This window comes from Naumovozyma castellii, chromosome 3, assembly GCF_000237345.1.
Source record: "Naumovozyma castellii chromosome 3, complete genome".
NCBI classification, from domain to species: domain Eukaryota; kingdom Fungi; phylum Ascomycota; class Saccharomycetes; order Saccharomycetales; family Saccharomycetaceae; genus Naumovozyma; species Naumovozyma castellii.
The window spans coordinates 942,493-966,288 of NC_016493.1; the positions used below are offsets into that span (position 1 = coordinate 942,493).

At 36.1% G+C, this 23,796-nt stretch overlaps 13 protein-coding genes and 1 non-coding gene across 14 annotated transcripts; 7 read left to right on the forward strand and 7 right to left on the reverse strand.

Annotated features, from left to right (window-relative positions):
• Nucleotides 1–206: 206 nt before the first annotated feature.
• Nucleotides 207–1,871, reverse strand: SMF1 (divalent metal ion transporter SMF1; the record flags this gene model as incomplete). Its single annotated transcript, XM_003675767.1, has 1 exon — nt 207–1,871. One exon carries the CDS (start codon nt 1,869–1,871, stop codon nt 207–209), a length of 1,665 nt encoding a protein of 554 aa, XP_003675815.1.
• Nucleotides 1,872–2,311: 440 nt separating this feature from the next.
• On the reverse strand, nt 2,312–4,795 carry NCAS0C04620 (uncharacterized protein; the record flags this gene model as incomplete). The annotated part of the gene is made up of 1 exon (XM_003675768.1): nt 2,312–4,795. The coding sequence occupies one exon, from the start codon at nt 4,793–4,795 to the stop codon at nt 2,312–2,314; it is 2,484 nt and encodes an 827-aa protein (XP_003675816.1).
• A 614-nt stretch (nt 4,796–5,409) lies between these two features.
• On the reverse strand, nt 5,410–6,332 carry RPS19A (40S ribosomal protein eS19; the record flags this gene model as incomplete). The annotated part of the gene is made up of 2 exons (XM_003675769.1): nt 5,410–5,824; nt 6,313–6,332. 2 exons carry the CDS (start codon nt 6,330–6,332, stop codon nt 5,410–5,412), a joined length of 435 nt encoding a protein of 144 aa, XP_003675817.1.
• A 472-nt stretch (nt 6,333–6,804) lies between these two features.
• On the reverse strand, nt 6,805–7,206 carry RPL18A (60S ribosomal protein eL18; the record flags this gene model as incomplete). Its single annotated transcript, XM_003675770.1, has 1 exon — nt 6,805–7,206. The coding sequence occupies one exon, from the start codon at nt 7,204–7,206 to the stop codon at nt 6,805–6,807; it is 402 nt and encodes a 133-aa protein (XP_003675818.1).
• Nucleotides 7,207–8,228: 1,022 nt separating this feature from the next.
• RRI2 (Rri2p) lies at nt 8,229–10,166 on the forward strand (the record flags this gene model as incomplete). Its single annotated transcript, XM_003675771.1, has 1 exon — nt 8,229–10,166. One exon carries the CDS (start codon nt 8,229–8,231, stop codon nt 10,164–10,166), a length of 1,938 nt encoding a protein of 645 aa, XP_003675819.1.
• A 1,025-nt stretch (nt 10,167–11,191) lies between these two features.
• MSN1 (Msn1p) lies at nt 11,192–12,238 on the forward strand (the record flags this gene model as incomplete). The annotated part of the gene is made up of 1 exon (XM_003675772.1): nt 11,192–12,238. One exon carries the CDS (start codon nt 11,192–11,194, stop codon nt 12,236–12,238), a length of 1,047 nt encoding a protein of 348 aa, XP_003675820.1.
• A 1,287-nt stretch (nt 12,239–13,525) lies between these two features.
• PAP2 (non-canonical poly(A) polymerase PAP2) lies at nt 13,526–15,286 on the forward strand (the record flags this gene model as incomplete). Its single annotated transcript, XM_003675773.1, has 1 exon — nt 13,526–15,286. The coding sequence occupies one exon, from the start codon at nt 13,526–13,528 to the stop codon at nt 15,284–15,286; it is 1,761 nt and encodes a 586-aa protein (XP_003675821.1).
• Nucleotides 15,287–15,390: 104 nt separating this feature from the next.
• PTH4 (Pth4p) lies at nt 15,391–15,912 on the reverse strand (the record flags this gene model as incomplete). Its single annotated transcript, XM_003675774.1, has 1 exon — nt 15,391–15,912. The coding sequence occupies one exon, from the start codon at nt 15,910–15,912 to the stop codon at nt 15,391–15,393; it is 522 nt and encodes a 173-aa protein (XP_003675822.1).
• A 262-nt stretch (nt 15,913–16,174) lies between these two features.
• On the forward strand, nt 16,175–16,657 carry SKM1 (putative serine/threonine protein kinase SKM1; the record flags this gene model as incomplete). Its single annotated transcript, XM_003675775.1, has 1 exon — nt 16,175–16,657. One exon carries the CDS (start codon nt 16,175–16,177, stop codon nt 16,655–16,657), a length of 483 nt encoding a protein of 160 aa, XP_003675823.1.
• A 342-nt stretch (nt 16,658–16,999) lies between these two features.
• MSB4 (Rab GTPase-activating protein MSB4) lies at nt 17,000–18,727 on the forward strand (the record flags this gene model as incomplete). Its single annotated transcript, XM_003675776.1, has 1 exon — nt 17,000–18,727. One exon carries the CDS (start codon nt 17,000–17,002, stop codon nt 18,725–18,727), a length of 1,728 nt encoding a protein of 575 aa, XP_003675824.1.
• A 92-nt stretch (nt 18,728–18,819) lies between these two features.
• On the reverse strand, nt 18,820–19,461 carry MDY2 (Mdy2p; the record flags this gene model as incomplete). Its single annotated transcript, XM_003675777.1, has 1 exon — nt 18,820–19,461. One exon carries the CDS (start codon nt 19,459–19,461, stop codon nt 18,820–18,822), a length of 642 nt encoding a protein of 213 aa, XP_003675825.1.
• A 253-nt stretch (nt 19,462–19,714) lies between these two features.
• SHR5 (Shr5p) lies at nt 19,715–20,398 on the forward strand (the record flags this gene model as incomplete). Its single annotated transcript, XM_003675778.1, has 1 exon — nt 19,715–20,398. One exon carries the CDS (start codon nt 19,715–19,717, stop codon nt 20,396–20,398), a length of 684 nt encoding a protein of 227 aa, XP_003675826.1.
• A 724-nt stretch (nt 20,399–21,122) lies between these two features.
• Nucleotides 21,123–21,929, forward strand: NCAS0C04730 (cyclin family protein; the record flags this gene model as incomplete). Its single annotated transcript, XM_003675779.1, has 1 exon — nt 21,123–21,929. One exon carries the CDS (start codon nt 21,123–21,125, stop codon nt 21,927–21,929), a length of 807 nt encoding a protein of 268 aa, XP_003675827.1.
• A 1,405-nt stretch (nt 21,930–23,334) lies between these two features.
• On the reverse strand, nt 23,335–23,406 carry NCAS0Ctrna2G. Its single transcript has one exon. It is a non-coding gene; the product is annotated as a tRNA-Gly (tRNA).
• Nucleotides 23,407–23,796: the final 390 nt, after the last annotated feature.

Below are 23,796 nucleotides of genomic sequence, written 5' to 3' on the forward strand. Positions count from 1 at the left end.
TTAGCCGCCAAGTGCGGCGCTCGTTAGTTTACTATTCTTCAAATGTCTACTTATCTAAATATAAAATATAATAATGATTTAATGGAGAGATTAAGATATATCTTGCTTTTATTAAACGCTTGTAAAATGTTTGTGAACTTCTTGGGCTGACTTATTTAAATACGAACTCAGGTTAGAATCATTAAAAGTATCAAGCATGACGACAATTATCCAGTAATTTCCCCGTGTGAGAGCCCTAGTTGGACGATAGCGTATACATTCAACAACGATAAAAAGACCCAAACGAGGCAGGCAATAATAGTAACAATCCAGTTATTTGCCATGTAAACAACTTCAGACTCATTATTTCCATCGCTATTTTCTTTATTCACCGTAGTTTTATTTTCTTCCTTTAGTACCTCTGTTTTCATAATGGATTTGTTGCATGTGAAGTATATTAGTGGCGCAACTAGGAAGGGGAGCACAATGGATAATACTACTTGGGATGCGTTTAATGCCTTTGACATGGCTTCTTTACCAATACATATGGAAATTACTAAGCAAGGAACCATTGAAATGGATCTTGTTATCAGTCTTCTCTGCCAAGGCACCACCTTCCAGCGAATATGTCCCTCACTGACAACTTGTCCAGCCATTGTACAAACGATACCTGCCGATTGGCCACTTAGTAGTAGAGCTAACATAAATATTGTACCTGCAGCGGGCGCCAACGTTTTTGATAATAGATCATGGATACCAAACAGATCTGCCGTTTCAGCCTCTGCAGAATTGTACAATGTAGCACCGGAAACTACTAAGATTGCACAATTGATAAATAATGCCACAGTAAATAATGTTAATGCAAGTTCAATCATCGAGTATTTCATGCAATATCTAATAGCAGACAAAGTGGGCTTATAACCAAAGTATCTTCTTTCAGCGAGTTCCTCGTCACTTTTTTTTTCTTCTGAATCTCCCATTATCGAATAATTCCCATGGGTAACATCGTAATCTAATAACCTTGGCTGAACTAGTGCAGAACCCAAGAATAATGAGTGCGGCATGACGGTCGCACCAAGGATCGAAATTGCAGTATACATACCATTGTGTTGAAATGTTAGTCTCTGTGGAATAAACCCTCTAAAAACTGCTCTGACAGAAGTTGATTTGGGAATATATGCTAACTCTACTGCAAAACAGATAGCAACACCAAGTACTAAAGACGCCACAAAATATTCAAATAATTTGACAAACTTTAGAGAGGACGACGCAGGTTTATAGGTGAACATGATAACAAAAACATCCACCACAGTAAGAGCCACACCAGCCGGTAAAGGAATTTTAATTAAAATATTCAATGCAATTGCGGTCCCCATAACTTCGGCTATATCTGTAGCAATAATAGCAGATTCAGCAAAAAAATAGAGGATCCAGTTCAACCAACGGGGGAAGTATGCTCGACAAGCTCTTGCTAAGTCAAGTCCGGTCACGGTTCCTAATTTGATGCACAATAGTTGCAAGAATATTGCAATAAAATTAGAAAGGAGTACGACACAAAGCAAAGAAAATTGATTAGCTGCACCAGCACTAACTGCGGTAGAATAATTACCGGGATCAATATAAGCGACACTTACCATTATACCAGGACCAATAAATTTAAGATATTTACTTAATGCATCTCTGATTGTATTCATCCTAGTATGTTGAATGATATGGTTTGGACTTTCTTCTCTTGCATCATCTGAATTGGCTTCCTCATTAGTACTAACTGTTATACAACCCAATTTATCAGGAGTATCATTTTCCGTTCTCTGATCAAGCTCTTTTCCGGTATGACCATTCAAAAGGTCAGACATTTGTTGAGAGCCATGAGAGCCTTCCACTATAACCATGGTGTTTGCTGACTCTCTTCCTTAAGCAGGCGAAACATTTAATCGAATGTTAATTGAATATTAAATCTCTTAAGCAACCATACAAATATTTTTAGAAATAGGTTCTAGATTAGACATGGGAAAAAAGACCGTTGTGCAATGTACAAAGGTCAAATCCGTGATAAGTGAGAAAAATCCAAAAATTGGCCTAAGGGCTTCCTTAATTTTTTCAATAACCCGAATGGCTAAAAATCATGGGGGCATCAGGGTACAATTTTTATAGGGCGAAAATCATTGATGCAGGTAAATGTAGAAGTAACCTTTATTTAGACATATATTATATATATCATTCCAAGTTGAGTTCCTTTGTTAATCTTAAAGCATCATTTAAAGTACAATCTGTGATATTGATTGACCCCAATTTAATTCTAAGTAAGAAGGACCGTATGATACAAAGATCCTCAAACATTTGATCTGAGAGTTGGCTTTTCTTTGTCAAATATTTGTGCCGCCAAGCTGAACAGTCTCTCAGCATGAATCGATGTCGATGGAATACAATGGAATAATTTATTAGCTAATGATAACAGTGGAAACTCTCTTTTATGCCTTGACCAGAATATATTATCTGCCCCCACAATCATCTGGACTTGGCGGTCGAATGGCGACCAGCGTTTTTTAGATTTGGATAAAACCTCGTTTGAATACTCCTTGACCAATGATAGAGCACGTAGACGGTATTGCTCAAGTTCTAATCTGATTTGTTCTTGTAAGTCATCCTTAATACTGAATTCATCAAATTCCTCCTCAAATTCCAAGTTTTTTTCTTCTTGTCCTTCTGATGAATAATCTTCAGCATTATACACTCTTCCTGCATGGCTCGAAATACCGATCATGTCTTCTGTATCGCTATCCTTAATGGGATAATAAGATATATTCAAAAAAGGTATTAAAATATCAGTAAGTTTTTGTGATACAACGGATATTACATGGTCACTTTTTTTGATTTCGGTATTCTCACGAGGGAACTGTTCTATAAAAACAGAGCTATCAACAAATGCAATGTTTAGATAAGATGATAATAAACAAATATCCATACTGACATACTTTTTATAGTATTTATCCATTTTCCTTCTGAAACGAATAAAAACTGGGAGATGTCTGTGCGTTAGGTTGGAACTTTTCGATTTTTCAACGAATATTTTGTCTATTTTATCCTTATAGGAAATAAGCAAAGGAAGGGTGTTCTTCAACGTGCAGGTATCATTAGAAAGCATTTCGCAAAGAGAACGAAAAGGAGATAAGATATCAGTTAAATCGTCCATTAGAACAAAATCTTCTTCATCGAAAAACACTCCCAGGGATGGCTCCCGATTTAACTCCATCAAGACAGGTTTCAACTCTCGTAACCTGAGCACAACATCTAACGCTGATAGCCATCTTGTTTTTGAATATGTTTTGATGGCCAAAGGTTCCTCTCCATTCATTTTTCCAAACTCAACGCATAGTTCTCGGTATAGTAGTTGATTAACACTGCTTGATTTAATATTAAGAGCAAGCTGATTATTTTTCTTCAGAATAATGTCACCAGTTATAAAGCTAAAAATGCCACCAATATCGGCAGATTCTGAAGAAAGTTGGCTGTTATTTGATAGAAGATATTCAGTAAAGATATCTTGTTTTAAAATTTCATTCCTTGACCCATCAGAATTCAACTGATATTTCATTGCAGCTAACTCTAATAGTTCTGATTCATGTTCAGAATCTACCGGTCCTAAACCGTCCTCTTCGACCATATCAAGCAAGGTACTATTCATAATGTCAGGACTATGTAGTAAACAAGGTACGTCGCCAAGAAAATGAGACGACAATAGACCATTTCTTGTAAATTCTCTTGGTACCTTTAGCATATTGGCAACATTATCAGTTGACATCCCTACAGTTACTGTTCTCAAGCCATCAAACTTACTAAAAATCTCAACAAGTTGCTGACTTATATCGATTGTTTTGTGAGAATCAGACCTATCCATCTTCACTAGAAAAGAAAGTTGCTTTTCCTCCTCTTCGTCATACGTAACAAGGGAAACCCCCAAATGGTTAGATATCTTGTTATGGGACCAATGATCAAAAACAATTGATATGAACGTTACATTCTCGAGTGCACATAACCTCTTTGTAAGCGATACAAGAAATTTGTTTCTCTTGGTAAAGGTCTTTTCGTTCAATATATAGGCCGAAGATGCTATCTCACTCTTCCAGAAATAATTAATATCTTTGGATTTTGTGCAAATAAAGTTGGTAATGTTGGATTTGTTCGGCTTTAGAACCTGTTCGGGTTTGCTAGTATTATCAATTGGAATTAAGGCCATTGTTGCCCACAGGTTTTTGGCTACGGAAGACTCTACCCAGTTGATGGAAAGACGGGATTCTAAAATTAGCTCCACAGCTAGATCAAAGAATGATTGCGTCTTGATATATTGTTTTAAATTTCGGTATTTGTTCTGTTTCTTCTCACATATCTCTTTTATTATCCTTTCATCCTTTAAATTTCCATGGAAGTAATCAGGGTCAGTACAGTCATATCTTAAATGATTTTCAGCAGGTTGAATATTATATGGGGCTTTCCTTCGATTGTAACGAAAGACATGATTACAATGGGTACATTTTAAAGTTGAACGATCTTTCTTTCCTTCCAGAAAATGTGACCATATGCTATTTTTTCCTTTACTTTCAATATGTGTCCAGTCTGAATCTTCAAACTGAGATGGATAATCTTTGAGTAAAATGAAATTTTCTAGAACTTTTCTTCTCTTTGGCGTTGGCGTGGAATTGTTGTTACTGCTGACAGATGTGTTAGGGGTCGTTGTATCCCTAAAGCTTATTTGTCGAACGAGTATCTCAGAGCTACATGTGTTTGAAGGTGGGCTATCAGGTATATTATTATTCATTATATATCCTTGTTTGGATTTCTGACAGTCTGTACTTCAATGCTTGGCCTTGTTCAACTTGTTATATACATAGACTAACGAACTAACGGGAAACTTAGAACAATATTTAAAACAATCATGAGGTAAAAAGCGTTTCTTTGTTGAAATTTAGGGGGGTTAAAGACTTTTTATAAAGGGCTGGATAATTCTATTTTTTAGTTTTTCTGGAAATCAAACTGAAAAATTAGGTGTTCTCAAATATATTTTAGGGTTTTGAATTTAACCCTACTTTGTACATTGCACAACGGTCTTTTTTCCCATGTCTATTCTAGATGAGGAGAATTCCGGTTACGTGTTGAGGACCTCGAGAATTTCATTTTTGCACCTGCGGAGTTTTCTTCTTGCGATGAAAAAGTCCACCTGAAGTTAACGTTAGACTACGTCATGAAGGCAATAGTTCTGAAGAGGAAGCATTAAATTGTTCATGTTAAAGGCTTCTACAACCAAAATCCGCAGATTTTGATGTTATACAGATAGTTTAAAGTAGTTTAATAAATTCAATTTTCTATTCCAGATTGTAAATACAATAAAAAATTACACAAAGGGTAAGATTAACAACGAGGTTAGATCTTAATTTATTCGTCTTCTTCCAAAGTTTGAGCAGCGATACGATCCAAATCTCTTTGACCATTTTCAGAGATTCTTCTACCACCCTTTGGAGAAATTTCGACAACACCGATCTTTTCTAAAGCTTGCAAAACTCTTCTGTTGACAGAACCAGAAGCATCAATGTGCTTGTATGGTCTGACACCTCTGCTCTTAGCACCACCGTACAACTTGTTCAACTTACCGACACCAACTTGCTTTCTCAAGTAAATGTGTCTGGCAACTGAAGCAGCACGCTTGTAGAACCAACCTTCAGAATCTTGTGGTGGCATTTCATTACCAGAAGAGGTCTTGACAATGTCAACGTAACCTGGAACTTCTAATTTACCTTGTCTTTGCAAGAAAGAGGCATAAGCGTTGATGAAATCTTGAGCAGCAACGTCTCTAGTTTGAAAATATGAAAGGATTTCAATAAAATTGTTAGTATTCTGTGTTCGTTTGGTCTGATTCCAAGTCTATAGAGTTATCATTTTCATCCAATGCTGCCTGATACTATCGACCAGAATGGAGGTTTGCACTTTGAAGTACAGCAATTTCAGGTAAACCATCCCTATTCAGTAGATAGCTTTGTATTTTATCCTCCTCAGTAATAAGTTTCTCTAAATTTGGATATTATTGTATTTCCTTCTCCTGATTTGGATTTAAGTCAAGGCTAGGTTTCATCTTATTCTCAATGCAACTGATGTTGAAATTCATACCACAATATGATGGGAGGAGTTATTTCTTTAACTTTTCCAATATTTAAAGTCTTTTGTGTGCTTTTCATTATCATATTGTCGTCTCTCATAGTTGTCTGTTTGGCTATCAAAAACATTGGTTGTTCATCTTCAATAATCTATATCCTCTCTGTTCTTAATCTAACAAGTACGTACCTAACGGAAACACCTGGCATTTTTGTTCTGTTGATCTGTCTTCCTTTATGGTTTGGCTTAATTAATGTTATTCATTTAATAACTATTCTTAACACATACCCTAGCCTGAGCTCCACGGGTACTCTGCCTACTCTAGGCGGAAGTTGGTGGGTCTCGTGTCACTATTCGCGGTGTATTCCACTTCGTTTCCCGCTCATCTGGGACGAGGTTTTCAAAATTTAGGCGACGATACTAGAAAAAGTTTTTGATTTGGAATAAATTTTACTCCTTAATGTGTGGGTGTTTCTTATTTTGAGAAAAATGTTTGGGTTTTCAAAAGTGGAATAGTCATATAAAAGAAGGTGATACTCAGACGAACATTAACGAACGAATGAACCAAGGAAGAATATGTAGAAAATAAACTAAAAAGCTTTTAATGACAATCTGTTTAATGATGAAGTTAAATTAAGTATACAAAGTATAAAGAAATAAGATATGATTATTTTATCTAATTTACACCTTGAAACCCTTAGATCTTCTCTTACCTCTAGCTCTTTCGAACTTTCTACCGGTAGAAGTGATTCTTGGGGCCTTGTTCTTGTGTGGACCCATACCGAAGTGTCTAACAGCTTCTCTGGAGTTTCTTGGACCTCTCAAGATCAAAGTGTTTTGACCCTTTGGAGCTCTGACAGCCAATTGATCCAAAGTGATACATTCACCACCAGCCTTAACGATTCTAGCTCTAGCAGAAGAGGTGAATCTCAAAGCAGCAACAGTGGTCTTTGGTAATTCGAAGACTCTGGCGTCATCGGTAACAGTACCAACAACAACAATGGTCTTAGCAGCAGCACCTTCTTGCTTCAAAGCTCTAGAGATTCTAGAAACAGAAACAGGTGGTCTGTTGATCTTAGACATGAACAAAGACTTCAAAACAACCTTGTTGAATGGAGCATCAGTACGACCTAATTAAAAAAAATGTATTTGTTAGTATATTCAAAGGTTCATTATATTTTCCAGATTTCATTGCTGAATTAGAAAATGATTCTGCTCACTTGCATTTGCTTTGCCGCACAAAATCAGAAATGTTTTTTGCACTCGCAGAACTTCCATACATTGAAAGCAATGTAAAGAATAGTTAATATGACTTCATCGACATGTTGTTGCAAACAATGTGTGACATTTCTTGAACAGATATCGAATTATAAGGATCTCTCATTTCAACATGACCTATTATTTCGAGGATGTCAAATCGAGAATTATCCTTAGTCATGATTTAATTATTATGTCTTGTGTAACAGAACCTTTTTCTTTAAATTTAATTGGTATGGTTTTCCCAAATATAACATACGAGCTAAGAAAGAGAATAGCTTGACTAACAACTTCAAGTAGACGTTGTCGGACTTTGGAGCGGTTCTGTGACCAGATCTCTTATGTTGCTTGCTAGTGTGATCAATACCCATTGTGAATCTTGCAGTATTTCCTTCTAATTTGTCCAAGAAAGCACCTATATGATAATTCGATTTTTAGTCTTAATATTCAAGATTTCTATTACATCTGAGATGGTGAAGACCCAACGGGCCATAGATTTTCCAATTGCGTCTCTCGTGCAGTCTGAAAACTAAAATTCATTCGAATTTCATTATTTTTTGAGAATCCACCCAGTCATTTGGGGAATCCAAACACCGCACTATGTTAAAAAACAGTCCTTATTTTCTTGTTAATATTTTATTCCATTATTGATCTGCCAAAAGATTGTAAGGGTACCGAACCAATACTAACAACTGGCTTCCCCTATAGATGCCATTGAATCTAGGCTTATTAAGTTTCAAGTACATATTTGGAAGTCATCATTTTGGATAGGCCTAAATCGAAATTAAAGTGTGGAAAAGATAACGCATCCAAGTGAGAAACCTAACACGTACTGAACTCATCCTCTGATGTCAATGCATGGTGACGAGGGTACGAACTACGAGGACTTTATGATGTCCGATGAAGAGGATGTTGAAATGAGCGATATGGGGTTTGAAAGTGACGACGATGAATCGATGCCAAAGCCAGAGGAAAAGAAAAATGAAAGCAAACCCATTGCAACACCAGAAGATAGGCAGCAAGAAGTTAATAATGAGTTGGAGAGGTTATACCAGCATGGAAACTCTCATTTGGATAATCAGAATTTTGAGGCTGCAAGAGGAGCATTCATGGAGATTTATTCAATTGCCAGTAAACTTGATGATAATGCGTTTCTTATTTGGGCTCTTAGATCTTTAAACGAATTAATGTTATCATGTTCTGTTGAACTTCGATATAATGGAATATCACCAGCGTTGCGGTCAAACATCCTTTCTAGTTGTACATTAATTTCTGACTTTTTAATAAAAAAATCCACTCAGATCGATGAGACTCTTCTTTTGAAGATGTTATGGGAATCAATGACGGAATTATTTCCAAGTATTAATGTAGAAATTCTTTTTGAGTCACCCAAAGAAAAGAACAATAGACCATTGATTGATAGAATGCAACTTCAGCTTGATGCTATCGCATTATTCAAAAATGTTATAATGATACCCAAAGAGATTAAGAGCCTCTTACAAACTAAGAATTTAGTTGCAAAGTTATGGTTCAACTATTTTACAACTATGAAAGTTGATCTTTCCACTTCCAATTTTTTAGAAAATGGTGTATACAATGCATTCGAGTTGGACGCTACAAAGAATGCACATATAAGTTATACTGTGCTCGAATCATTATCCACGCTTTTAGAAGTTAATTGTATGGAATTCTTGCGTACTGGTGAAATTGAGGAGCATACCCAATTCCAAAAGCATGTGAACCAGTTGTATTCTTTGACCTCCGCATCCATTTTTCTTTCTCAAAAGTCAGATTTAATGGTTCTTTTGAACTTTTCCAAGGCAATTTTATGTTTATTGAATGGTGATAGGCAGAATGATAATATTGTAGTGACAAAATTCTTTACAAGGATACGTGAATCCAAAGATTGCTTTTTGAAAGCTTTGAAATCCTTTGAAGAAATGGGTAATAATGAAAAGAAATTTGCATCACTTTTCCATCAAATCATTATTGCAGGTTTTATAATTACAAGTATTATACTATTGAAGGGACATGATAATGATAAGATTGATCCATTTGATTTTGAACAAGTACGAATACTTGCATGTAGTCCCACTGTACAAAAATTACATTCCATTGCAGAAGATTTTGCATCCTTGAACCTTCGAAAACTTTATACTTCCGTTCAAAGAGTACCAGAGATAGCTCACACGCTACATATACTAATATCTAACTTATACCGAGTGGCACAATGGATAATATTATGGGAAAGAATAGCTCCTGTTTATTCATGTATATCTATTAGTGACGTACGAGAAAAATTACGAATTGCTGATAGTATTGACATGACAAGAGACGATTTATTAACCATTCTGATGATGTCCATTATGAAGGGGAAAGCTATAGTGTTTTTCAAGTTAGATTTAATCAATGATCTTATTTATTTCGGAGAGGATTACAAAGTGCAGTTAACTACGCACCCCAAGGAGAATTTCCGAAGTCAAGAAGTGGATACCCAGAACAAGGACGGTCCCTGCGAGGACGAATATTCTTCGGCAAAGTTGTCTGACCTAGAATACGCTAATAATGTCGGTATGTATGTGGTACCACAGAAACCGAAGCAAAACACTATAGATAGTTTCTTCGACGGATTGAAGAAGGCTCGAGAAAATGTGGATAACGTGCCGAGAGATGAAGATGTCGGGATGGTCTTCAACGAGTTCCAGCCTAGCAATGTGGCGTTCAGTAACAAATACAATGATCTGGTCGAGCTGGTCGCGTCCAGATTGAGGTCCTCTGCCACGTAGTTTCTTAAGAGCAGGGGACTTGCCCAGATTTCCTAAACCGTCTATCCGTGTCCTCTTCTGGTAACATGCATGCGCGCTGTTCTACGGCCTGTTCTGAGTCACACACAGGTGCGTTGGCCAACAAAAAAATCCCACAGTCAATGCGGATCCCTTATGATTTGCTCTTTCAAGCACTTGGCAATGGTCTTACGAGAGTATTTCCTTCACTGGCAGGGGTGAGAGACTCATACTCTTTATATAAACAATATAAAAAGGCACATATATACTCGAGAGTTTCCAATGCTGTTGACATTTATCCCTTGGCTAAAAGACGGTAACATATCAATCATACACTAAAATGAAGTTCTCAATTGCTATTGCTACGGCTGCCCTCGCTTCAACTACCTTCGCCGCCGATGCTATCACGAAGGTCATCACCAAAGCTGCAGTGACCGTCCACAAGACTACAACACAAGTACAAACTGTTTCCAAAATTGATGCTGCCTCTTCCGTGTCCACACAAACAGTTCAAGAAGTCGCTACATCTACAGCTTCTATAACAAGTACTGTATCTGATTACTCTGGTGCTGCTCCAAAGGTTTCTTTAAATGGATTAGGTTCATTCGTGGCCGTTGCCGCATTGGCACTTTTGTGAGAACTTTCCAAGTTCGTCTACTTCTATACCTTTATGTAGTTTCGGGTAAATTATATAATTGTTATATTATAAAATCTTATTAATATCCGTTGTTTTCTTTAAATGCGTACTTGTCTGTTTTTTTTATTTGGATTTGTTGTTTATCCTTCATGTACAACTCCACTTTCCCCGCAGACAGCGAAAATTAAGATGTCGCTGCTTTGGAAAAAACAGACAGAAGGACAGGCAACCACCTACGCCAACAACAACACGATAAGGATCCAATCCAATCATATCAACGCTAGCCATATTCCTAACACCATACATTGAACTGTATACTATCTGCATACAACCCTTTCAACTTCAACGCACCAATTAAAAAAGGAGGAGTAACACCAAACAAACCAAAACTATGAATAAGGAAGATGCAATACTAATAAGTCGGGTGGCAGACCTTGAAAGAAGGATGGCGGTATTCGAGGGGATGTTCCATGCCCTAAGTAGTAGGTTAGATAATCATTTCAAAAAATACGATTTAGTAATGACCTCTCAACAGCAACAGATTTCAGAACTGAATGGCATATTATTGACACTACTAAACGATCAATCAAGACATGCAGATGTTCTTAAGGAAAAGTTATCCACTTCATTGCATGGTATTGCTGCTCTAGGAGTGAATTCTGCCCCTAGTGCAGCTGGAAATCAAACGATCTTCCCAAGTAGGCAATTTGATCCAAATGAAAATGTCAATGCTGATGTCTTATTTGAAGATATCTTGAACAATAATCAAGTGGACAAGACTAATGCAGATAATCATGCTCAACAGCAAACAGAGAAAAATCCGCAACAGCAGCACCAACAAGTGCGGGCTCAAAGTTTCCAAGGGCCCTCTTTGTCTTATGGTAATTTTAATCAACTATCGAGAAACGCAGCTAATCAACCACCACCAAATCTATTGAACGAAACTGATGATTCCGCATCATCTCTAAGCCTCCCTGAACCAACATTCCGTAATACTGCAGCATCTAGTATACAACTACCAAGCTACTCGGATGCAGATAAAGATGATTACTATACAAGACGTGGGAATAAAGTAAAGAAAAATCTCTACAATAGAATCTTCCATTTTACAAATTCACCACAAACAGTGATGGGGGTATGGCAAGAGTATACACAAGGATTAAACGGACAGCCATCCATCAAAGAAATGGAAGCACTTTATCATGCAGAATGGAGGCGTGACCCAGCGGTTAATAGGCGGTACTCTCGAAGGAAAGTTATTTGGAAAGCCATTGAGACTGGGTTATCTAAAGGGTACACATTGGAGGATGTGATAAATAGGTTAGAAAATCATAGAGTTATTGATAGTGAAAGAGATTTGAAACAACCAATGGGTTGGTTATGTCAAAGCTCGAATATCCCTGAGGAGTTTAAACCTGATAATGGTGGTAATACTTAGGGGGGATATAGTATAAATCCACAGAAGGATGATAAATTGGCCCCTTTAGTGTCTGGGGCCAATCATATATATTAATTTATAAAGATGTATTATTATAATAACTTGAGACTTTATTCCATAGTAAAAATTATTGGTTTGATTTTTTTGGCCTTGTTCGGATATTCTGATATTACAAAGTACCCCTCTTTCCATCCTAACTTTGCTGGTTCTCTTTTCTATTCTTATCCCAATGCGCACAAATGTCTGAGCGTTAGTTACTTCAAATCGGTGAGTGAACAGGTAGCAAAACTATTACTTTGGGGGATCTTATTCATTAGTTTATTAGTTTCCCTCAAACTTATTTTAAGACAAAATGGGTGATAATTGTAAGTAGCTGCACAATTTAGAATGGCATAAACAAAATTTCATTTACTTTGGCCAATATGGGCACACGTGTCTGTTCTGGGCCCGTTGGCCACGTACTATCAAACCCACTGTTGCCTCATATTGTAAAATCGTTTCATTTTCATCTTCATCGTTATTCTCCTTCATTTTGCACTCTTATTCTCATTTTCATGCATTGCAGGCATTTCATCGAAGATGCTGCAAAGCACTGCATTTGCAAAAGCCACGATATTGATATGGTTGTTACGACGCAATTCTTCTCTATATGATATACATTCTTTCAGTTACTTCCATTTCTTCTGTACATCTGGTGGGGGGTTCATCCGTCCCTTGTAATCGTTGTAGTCATGATCCAAGACACAAGTGGTATACCAATCGCTAATGGATGTGCTGTTTACAGAAGATATATTTATCAAACCTTCGTTGTATATGCAAAGGAATGGCACTTTGAATCACAGTGGAAAAATATTAAAAGATGTAGTGAAGCAAAATAGTAAGTCAACCACATGAAAACTTATAAAGTTACTAGTTCTTGAAGTGCTCTGAATGTGGCGAATCTAACGCAGTTTGCATGTAAATGTTGTTGATCCAGAATACCAAGTATCTATACAAGATCTCTTCCGTGCTAAACTATATATTTCAAGGTTATCCATATTATTTGATGCTACTTAAGGGAAGATGAGATGTATTATTTACTTGGTTCATCACTACCCACGCGCGTACCAAAATTTCAATCTAAATTTTGAAGAGATGAATGAAGTATGCAGAGAGATCATTTCACCTTCTATAATCATCATCGGAACGGTTAATATCCTTTAAAAGTAGCCTCATTTAAGATCTACTGTCAAGTGCTGATTGTCAATCTCCTTTTGTTAGGATAATATTTTAGAGAGTACAAAAATAATGGCGACGAAGTCGACAACATCTAGTATTAAACAGAAACCAGAAAAGATCAAGTCGAAGAAGATAGAAATATCGAAGGGTAAGGGCATGAAGAATTCTAGCAAATCAAAGAACAGCAAGCATGGCAAAAAATCCATGAGGCGATCGAAGAATAAGAATCAAAATAATAAACCTCCTACTACGGTCAGATCGACAGATGGAATCACCTTTCTCGAAAGCAGCAGTGAAAGTGAAGGGTACGATGATTATGATGGACATTTCGATAATCCAACTGAGTCTGAAGATAAGGATTTAAAAATGGCAAAAGTGGCAGTAGAAAAGGTTCCACAACTTCAAAATAATAAATTGGAAGATAATCAAGATTTTATTGCATTTTCAGCTTCCAGCTCTGATGAAAAAGATATTCAAGAGAAACAAGCATTAGAAGTTGATGAACAAGTTACTAAGGAACCAACGAAGATTCTGAAGTCAGATTATCCATGGATTATTAACCATGATCACTCAAAACAAAAGGAAATTTCAGATTGGTTGACTTTAGAAATCGCTGATTTTGTCTCTTATATATCCCCAAGCCGAGAAGAAATTGAATCAAGAAACCAAACCATAAGTAAAGTTCGTAATGCTGTGAAGCAATTATGGCCAGATGCTGACCTTCATGTTTTCGGATCTTACGCGACAGATCTATATTTGCCAGGGTCTGATATTGATTGTGTCATTAATAGTAAAGCTGGTGATAAAGAAAATAGAAATAGTCTATATTCATTAGCTAGTTTCTTGAAACAGCAAGGATTAGCCACTCAAATTGAAGTTATTGCTAAAACACGAGTACCAATTATTAAATTCGTGGAACCTGAGTCCAATATTCACATTGATGTATCATTTGAAAGAACTAATGGGCTAGAAGCAGCCAAGCTTATTAGAGAATGGTTACAAGATACACCAGGGTTAAGGGAATTGGTTCTGATAATAAAACAATTCCTCCATTCAAGGAGGTTAAATAACGTCCATACAGGTGGATTAGGTGGGTTCAGTATTATATGTATTGTCTTTTCCTTTTTACAAATGCACCCTCGTATTATAACTAATGAGATTGATCCAATGGAAAATTTAGGTGTGTTATTAATTGAGTTTTTTGAACTCTATGGGAAAAACTTTGGTTATGATGACGTCGCAATTAGTGTCACCGATGGATACCCCTCTTATCTACCAAAATCTTCATGGAAAGGGCTACAGCAAACAAGAGGTTCGTTCTCATTAGCTATACAGGATCCTGGTGATGAAACAAACAATATTAGTAGAGGTTCCTTTAATTTAAGAGATATTAAGAAAGGGTTTGCAGGTGCTTTCGATTTATTGACCAATAGATGCTTTGAGCTAGATCAAACTAGTTTCAAACAGAGAGTTGGGAAGAGTATCTTAGGAAATGTGATTAAATACAGAGGGAAAGAAAGAGATTTTAAGGATGAGCGTAGTCTCGTTGTTAATAAAGCTATTGTTGAAAATGAAAAATATCACAAGAAACGTAGTCGGATTGTCCATAAGGTCAACCCGGATGAAGTATCGCAAACTGTTGAGGTGGTAGCTGACGAAGATGACGGGGATGACATGTACATCGTTGAGGAACCGCCTTCAAAAAAACGAAAGAAGTCTAGTAATAAGGCAGAAAAAATCAAAAAGAAGAAAACCGTAGATTCATACATGGGGCTCCCTAGTGAGGAGAAAGAAGATGAAGACGATTATAATCCAACGTTACTACGTTGATGTACAGGTATGTGATATTATAAATCATAGTTTATAGAGCATTTAAAGGGGGCCATGAGTCCCTCCCGTCATATTATTTTATTTACGTAACTTTGCGAACTTAGTTAATAATCAAATGCATTCTTATTCCTTAAACTTTTTCTGTCGCTTTTATATTTTTTACTTCTAAGTCTATTTTCATCAGTCTTACTTTTGATCTTTTTCCACTTATCAAGTACTGAAGATTCTGTTTCGGCAGGAAAATGACAACTCCTTTTGATTTCCTCGACAAGTTTCACCAGGCATTGCTCCTTATTCAATTCTCTAGAACGCATTTGATCGGATTGTATTACTATAGAGTCACTTGAACGATTATAATATCTGAAGGAACCATTTTTAATATTTTCCCTTATCTCAAGGGGGAACCAATTAAACTGGGAAACAGAATTTAGCGTCAACGTGCATTTACTATTCACTTTGTTAACATTCTGTCCCCCTGGTCCACTAGATCTGTCGTATCTTATAACAAATGCTTTTAGGGGAATACGTGACACATTGAGTGACAGAACCCATTCTTTTAACGAAGCTAACTTCTCAATTGAACTTGACGACCACCGTATACTTTGAACATTCCAATATCTTTGCATGTAGGATGATCGTGTGAACACAGCTCTTGTTGTGTTATTCTTTGATCTAAAAATAAACACTAACTTATCGCGTTCTGAATAATTTGCTTATAAAGGAACAGAGAATTTGACGTTTCAAAAATCAATATTCATTCCATAGAAAGAAGACTTACATGACATATAACACGCCTCGCAGAGTATCCTAGTAACTTCACCCACATCCCACCAACACCAATAACCTCCTATCTCTCGTTTGTTTACAGATTTTTGCTTGTAACGTTATATGAACTATACGGAGAAAACTAGTTCGATTTCTTACAAAGAAAATGGAATCATATCATTTATTTGGCAGAAGAGTTGCCTAACATTGGTAGATGGATCCCTATTCTTTCATAAGAATGCTGAATCGTACTATGGATATTCATTACAAATTCCGTTGATCAGTGTTGCAAGCGTTAGCAGAAGTGATATGAAACCTAATTGTTTGGAAGTTGTTTATTCAAGAACCCAAGCAAAGAAGCAAATAAAATTGAACGGGAATAATGGTACTGTCACAACTCCATCACCCACAGTAAAATCTGTCTTTATTGTTACAACGACTGAGCAAGATATGCATGATTGGATTGATTTAATATTTAGAAAAGCACCTTTACTCAATGATTTTTCAAACCCAATTAACTTTAAGCATCAGGTTCACGTTGGTTTCAATTCCGAGACTGGTGGCTTTACTGGACTACCGTCGGATTGGGAACGAGTTATAGAATAATTATATTTTCTATTATGGATCCCTTGCGATAACTATATAAGCATTATAGCATACCCCTATGTAGCATTTTTATGCCAAGAACAATACATTATCTACTTCGAAGCATTCTCATTCTCTATACATTTAATCCCAATTCTTTTCTCCTTACGTAAATGTGTCGTTTAGTCCGACGCGAACAATTGGAAAGATTTTCGAGGCTATTACGTATCTTCCTTTTTTTTCACTTCGATGCTTTGTATAAACCATCCATTATAAAGGGTAACAAGTTTGTCAGACTACGATTGAAGGTTCCCATTTCACATGGTTTGAACACATTGAACGGCAGCCATAATAATCGACCTTATGAAGACATCAAAGGATAATAATAATTTGTCACAAAATCCCTCATGGAAATTCATAAATGAGAGTGGGGAAGAAAGTCCTATAGATCTTGTTAAGACACATTCTTTAAACCAAAACAGGCAAAGTACCGAGTTAAGTTTTATTGATTTATATTATGATGAAATGAGCTCGAATATTGACGGGAAGTCACCTCGTTCATCTCAGCTTTCAGAACCACCATCACCTATGACCATACGAACGCGCCCTACTTCGATACATGACCCTCATGGATTTGATAGGTACGGCTTTAAGAAACAATCAAGTTTTGTCTCTGAAGCTGACTATAATAAATGGTGGAATGAATATTCTCAATATTGTGAAAGGCGTAAACATAAATGGGAAGTATTTTTTGAAAAAAATGGGTTAGCTATCTTCAATGACTCTCCAACAGAATTTCCTCCAGAGAGTGAGAAATTGAGACGATTTATTCGAAAGGGTATTCCCTCTGAATGGAGAGGTGATGCTTGGTGGTATTTTGCCAATGGTAAAGAAATATTGGATCAAAATGAAGGTATATATGAGAAACTATTGAAAAAATTTGATACACTAAAAAGGGAAGGAACCAAACTTACTGATCTTGAAACCATTGAAAGAGATCTTAATCGAACTTTTCCAGAAAATATCCATTTCCATAGAGAGCAATTCCAAAAGGATGAGCCAATAATAATTCAATCTCTTAGGAGGGTCCTTATTGCATTCTCCCTTTATGATCCTCATATTGGTTATTGTCAATCAATGAATTTTATTGCAGGTTTGCTATTATTATTTATGGAGGAAGAAAAAGCATTTTGGATGTTGGTAATTATTACTTCAAAATATTTGCCGGGCGTACATTCAGTAGATTTGGAAGGTGTCAATGTTGATCAAGGTGTATTGGTTCTTTGTATACGTGAATATTTACCAGAGTTGTGGTCACAAATTGAAGAATCGTACAATCACAGCAAGGGTGATGTGCACAAGAATTGCAGCACCCCAAATTTAGATTCTAGTAACCAAACAATACAAGATAAAGAAGATAAGGGTGAAACTGATACCGCAAGCAATGAGTTTCTGTATAAACTTCCACCTCTTACTCTCAGTACAGCTAGTTGGTTTATGAGTTGTTTTATAGGGGTACTCCCGATCGAAACCACTCTAAGAATCTGGGATTGTCTTTTCTATGAGAAATCACATTTTCTATTTAAATCCTCATTAGCTATTCTTAAATTAACTGAAGAGGAATTGCATCATCGGAAAAATTCATCGTCTACCTTTGCCTTTGCTGTTCCCTTTGGTAATACTGAAAATGCTGATACTCATCTGAATGATAAGAGTAATTCGCAGGACGAAATTGATATGAAAATGTTTCATGTAATCCAAACATTTCCCAAGAAATTGCTTGATCCAAATCAATTATTTGAAAAGATCATCTTTAAGAAAAAAATTGCTTTAAATAGTTTGGACCAGGAGGAGATTGATCATTGTCGAGATTTTGTTCGTTTACAAAGAGAAAAGTATAAGCATTTACAAGGTAAATTGAGAGTAAATACCAGTGTTGATATTCATAGTGAGGAAAGTGGCATACCAGCTGATCTTCTTAATGAAGAAAACAGTAAGGATGTTTATGGATTTAAAAAGGATCTAAATGCATTGAGCTGGAATCAAAGCATAAAAGGAAAAATGAGACAGATTAGAGGGCTTAAACAATAGGGTATGGACTTAATAATTAATTAATATGCATTTTTTAGTACAAAGTAATATTCTTCACTTAATATATAAGCTATACCGGTATTTCATAATTTCTATTCTGTTAGACTCCAACCTCTCTTCAACCTTTGCAGAGCCTGGGTCGCATGCTCCTTATCTTGGAGTTTTGTTTCAAGCAAACTTTCGATATCTTCCCATGGTAAAGACATCAAAGGTTTGGGATGTAAAGATTCCTCCTTTTCTAAAGGTTTTTCAGCCTTTTTTGGTACAGGAATTGGTGCAGGAGATGTTGTCGCAGAGGAAGATTTGGAAATCATAACATTAATCATAGGATTTTCTACCTCTAGATCTACCAATGGGACGCTATCATGTAATACTTTCCCCTTCAACAATAGTTTCAAGTCAGTTGTAGATTGAGCCTTTGATTCATCTACCAAGTATTTCTTTACCTGATAAATTGTGTCATTACTGCTGAATTGATGCTCTAGGGAAAACTTTGGAGGCCTAACACTCTTCAATGTCAATGGAATTGGGGTTGAAGAAGAAGTATTCAAGATCCCTGGTGTAGCTTCTCTTTTGACCTTTGTTGGATCATATCTATACTTCAAAGGTGGTAATTGAACCCCTATGGATGAAATTTCTTGTAATGGTTTCTCATAATTACTTGATAGTGCTGGTTCATTTAAAGTTGCCAATGTTAGGAATTTTGAAATAAAATCAGGTTCAGTGGATGTCATGGTATTTGATTTGATGAAGTTGTACACTAACTATGTTTTCAAGAAGCAACCGTTATATAAGAAAGTTGTTTAAAGCTATGCAAGTTACTATTCTGTTTGTGGTTTTGAAAAAATTAGTTTGTCGGTTCACCTGCCCTTTGATTTTTAGCGTTGCTGACAAACCTTTATAGAGTTAAAATTCAATTCAAAGAGGTCTACTGCCTTAAACATAAGCGATTTTGAAGCTCTAGGTGATAGTAATGTCACTGCAGCCATGGCCGAAGATCAAACAATGAATGAGAAGCCATTATTTTTCAATTATCATGAGTTTACAGAAAGATTCTATGCCGATTTGGATTCACCTAATGAATTAAAAGAACATGATGAAGATCATAGTATAAGCATAACTCATTTTCCTAATGTCTATGTTTCTAGAGATTCTGTAAGGTTTGCAGACACAAGAATTGTTAGAGTTCCAAGAAGGTTTGAAGCTAGATTGGATGCACCTCAATTTAGTGAAATACTACCGGGATCTGAACCAGCTGCATATACAGCAAACGATGAAGGAATGAATTTTGTTCCACATGGTGTATTTGATGGTGGACAAGTATTTGGGTACTCATCTGTGAGTCCGCTGTCGATGTATTTAAGTCAGGAGCAATTTGAAGGAATAATTAAACCCATTAATGAAAAGTTAATAAAAGGTTACAAGGTTTATACTTGGTATAATATAATGGATATTCTATTTGGTATTCTTTCCATGGGTATCTGGAGTTGGTTGTCAAAATATATTTATCCCAATAGGACGCTAATAGATTTAGAAGATTATATCAAGGATGTAAATGAGTCGCCATTACTCCAGGAGCACAGCATAAGAATAATATCTCCCAAAAGGTCAGGATATATGTCGTTAGACTTTGAAATACCCCGGCCTAAATTACCAACTAATTCGCGTTAAAGAGTGAACAGCAATGGATCATAAAAAGTATATACACGTATATATGTTATAGAACTGGACAATGTACGTTCAGAAATTACGTAGTAGGTTAAATCTCCAGTTATAGAAGACTAATGCGTGAAGTCATCTTAAGAACCCAACGCGTTTCAAAACTATTAACCTTTTTTTTTTTTTTTTTTTTTTGGATTATGATTTTAAGTTGACAACCAATGAGTCTGTCCAGAGAAAAAGAGTGGAGGATTGAGACATAATATTATTGTCTAGCGTTTTCTTCCCGGAAGCAAAGGTTTATTCCCAAGATTTATGCCAGTTTAAAGAATGTCGCACAGAGGTTCTCCGTCCTCTTCTGAGGTGACCCGCTCGTGAGAAAATACATGTGGGTTTTTAGGTAATGGACAATGCAGTCATTTTTCCTGTTTGGGACTTGTACTGTCGTTTCTGTCCCAAGAAAATGTAACAAAAAGAAAAGAAGAAAAGGTTCATTGTTTGCACTCCGTCGAAGAGAGATGCCTGTTACTTCTTCGTATTTTTACAGTGAAACAACCATAATGGTAGGTTTTGTTAGTAAAAAAAACCTTTCAGGCACTCATTGTTTCCACCTTGTTCAAACGTATAAAAACATACACCTTTTATCTTAAGTAGAGACTGGCTATGCTATCACGTCAGTTAGTAAAGCAAATCGGAAAGAAGTTGTAGAGTTTTGCTTACAAAAAAGTCCCTCATCATGTCTCAAGATAGAAAAGCATTAAATCTTTTGTTGAACTCACCTGTAACTGACTCTGTTATATCTCATTTGATCAAGAGGACTGTAGGACTATTCCCCAAACGTAGTGCTCCAAAGACTCGTCAGAGATGGAATGATATTCAACGATTACCCAAACTCAAACAGTTTGTAAATAAAGTGGTTAGATTTTCAAATGCTACAACTCCAACACTACTAATGACTTCATGTTATTTGAGTAAATTAGGTAAAATTTTACCACAAGACTCTGTTTGTCTTCCATCAACATTCCATCGTCTTTTCCTTTCATGCTTAATCATTAGTTTTAAATTTAACAATGATTCCTGCCCCACATTTAAGGATTGGGTCGAATATTCAGATAATCTCTTTACTTTAGAGGATTTATCAGTGATGGAGAGACAAATGTTGCAAATATTTGACTATAATTTAAAGGTTTCCGAAAGTTTTATGCAGACCGATCTTTACTTGTTAGTGGAACCAATTAAGCAAGACATTGAAATCTCATATTTTCATAGAATGAAAATGGGTTTAATTACAAAAAATAATAACATTAGTTCATATGAAGACAAAGAAGATGGTTATCATTTCAATCGTGAGGGTCGCGTTGATAGCAACAATTCGTTCCAAATGTATGACCTTAAGAGAAACATGTCCAATGATTCCGACTTGAGTTCAATTACCATAGGTAATAATAATTTCTCAAACTCAATTCATGAGATTCAATTGACACCTACAAGATCAGACATTTGGTACGACGAGATGAGAGACCCATTCTTTTTTTCAGGTTGAGATCCATGCAGTCATCCATTCATTCATTCATTCATTCATTCAAGAGGGAGATACATTAATAGCATTCATTCAATTGGTTAGGTACCAGTATATACATTCGCATAAACATAGATACAAATAAAGTATTCGCATTATTAACGACATTTTAGCATATTTTACAATTATCATACGTTGAGGAGGCTTAGTTACACTGAGCATGATTCAGGCTGACGTCCCAGCTCCTAAGGGCACAATTGCCTTGATCACGTTATGTTACGGGGCTAATGAGCAAGAAGATCAGTAAGTATGCCTGAGAATGACTTAACATCAATAGAATCGCATCCCTAAAAAATAACCCAGCATTCCCTAAGAAAACTCCCCGTGTCTCCTTGGCAGCAACAACGTGTTGCTAAATTGGGAAAACCGGAAATTTTCGAAGAAAATCATTATCGCCCTTTCTGCGCCCGTTTCTCTGTGTTTCGTGCAAAGTTACACAGTTATCAAGTCGGAGTTACTTCATTGAATAGCCTCATCGCCAACGAGAAAAAAATAAACAAAAAAACAGTCCCTGGTGATTTTCAGGGAGTCCAATTGTCTGCGGCAGATCTTAGCATCTTTTTTTCGAACAGCAAGGAATGGAAATTGGGAGAACTTTTTTCTGGACTACGTGGTTTTTTGATGAGCCACTGAGTTTCTGAAACAGAAAACACCTCAAGCCACGCTTTTGCAATTTTTTGTCTTCACTGGAGAAGGTATAAAAGCAATACGTTCATCTTTTTTTCTTTTCGTGGTTTCGAGACTTCCTAAATCTTACTGTATTAAATTTTTTTACTAATCTTATTTTAAACTAATCCTAATAACTAAAACACAAACCACTATATAAAATGTCTGAAACCGAACAACAAAACCAAGAAGTCGAACCAAAGGTTGAAACCCCAGTTGAAACCCCAGCTGAAACTCAAACTGAAACTCCAGCCGAAGCTCCAGTTGAAAAGAAGGAAGAAGCTGCTCCAGCTAAGACCGAAAAGAAGCCAGCTCAAAAGGCTCCAGCTGCTAAGAAGGAAACTCCAAAGAAGGAAGAAGAAAAGAAGCGTGGTTTCTTCAAGAAGCTTTTCAGTATCTTCAACTAAGAAGGTGTGTAATATGATACAAAGTCTCTTGCTATGAGTAATTAACAGTTCAAGTCAAGCGGTCGTTATCTCAATTGGCGATTTACATTTATTCTTTTTCTAATTTCAAATCTAATAATTAATTTACGTATAACAATAATAATATTTTAAACAAAAGACTAGTTTTTATGAGTTTATAGAGGCAATAAAGCTTAAAATGGTGAATTAATTTAGCCACCAGAAGGTATAATTTATCTAAGGTTAAAGCACAAGATTAGTTCGAGACGTTGTTTCGACATTTGAAAAACAAAAAAATTTGAGCGGTACGAGAATCGAACCCGTGTCTCCACCTTGGAAGGGTGGAATGATAACCACTACACTAACCGCCCTAGGAAAGTTATTTTTTGTTAACTCAACAACCATCTGTGATTAAATAATTGAAACAAAAAAAAAATATCTTTATAACTTCCTCTTAATCTTGTATCTATATGTCGGGAATCTTTTCTACATGGTCTGTTTCTTTTTCTTTCGTTACACCTATTTCCTTTTTTCATACTTCTATTCTTATAGTGTAAATGTTTCATATTCGCCGTAACAACATATCTACACATTATGACATTATAAATTAGGGCAACTAATCATTGAAAACTCATTAATTAAACAACGAAAGGCAAATTAAAGATTTTGCTGGAGCTGAGTATTCTATAGATACTTAGAATAAAAATATTAAGAGCAAAGTATTTCCCGATGCTGAAATTAAATTCGGTCACTTTTAAGGT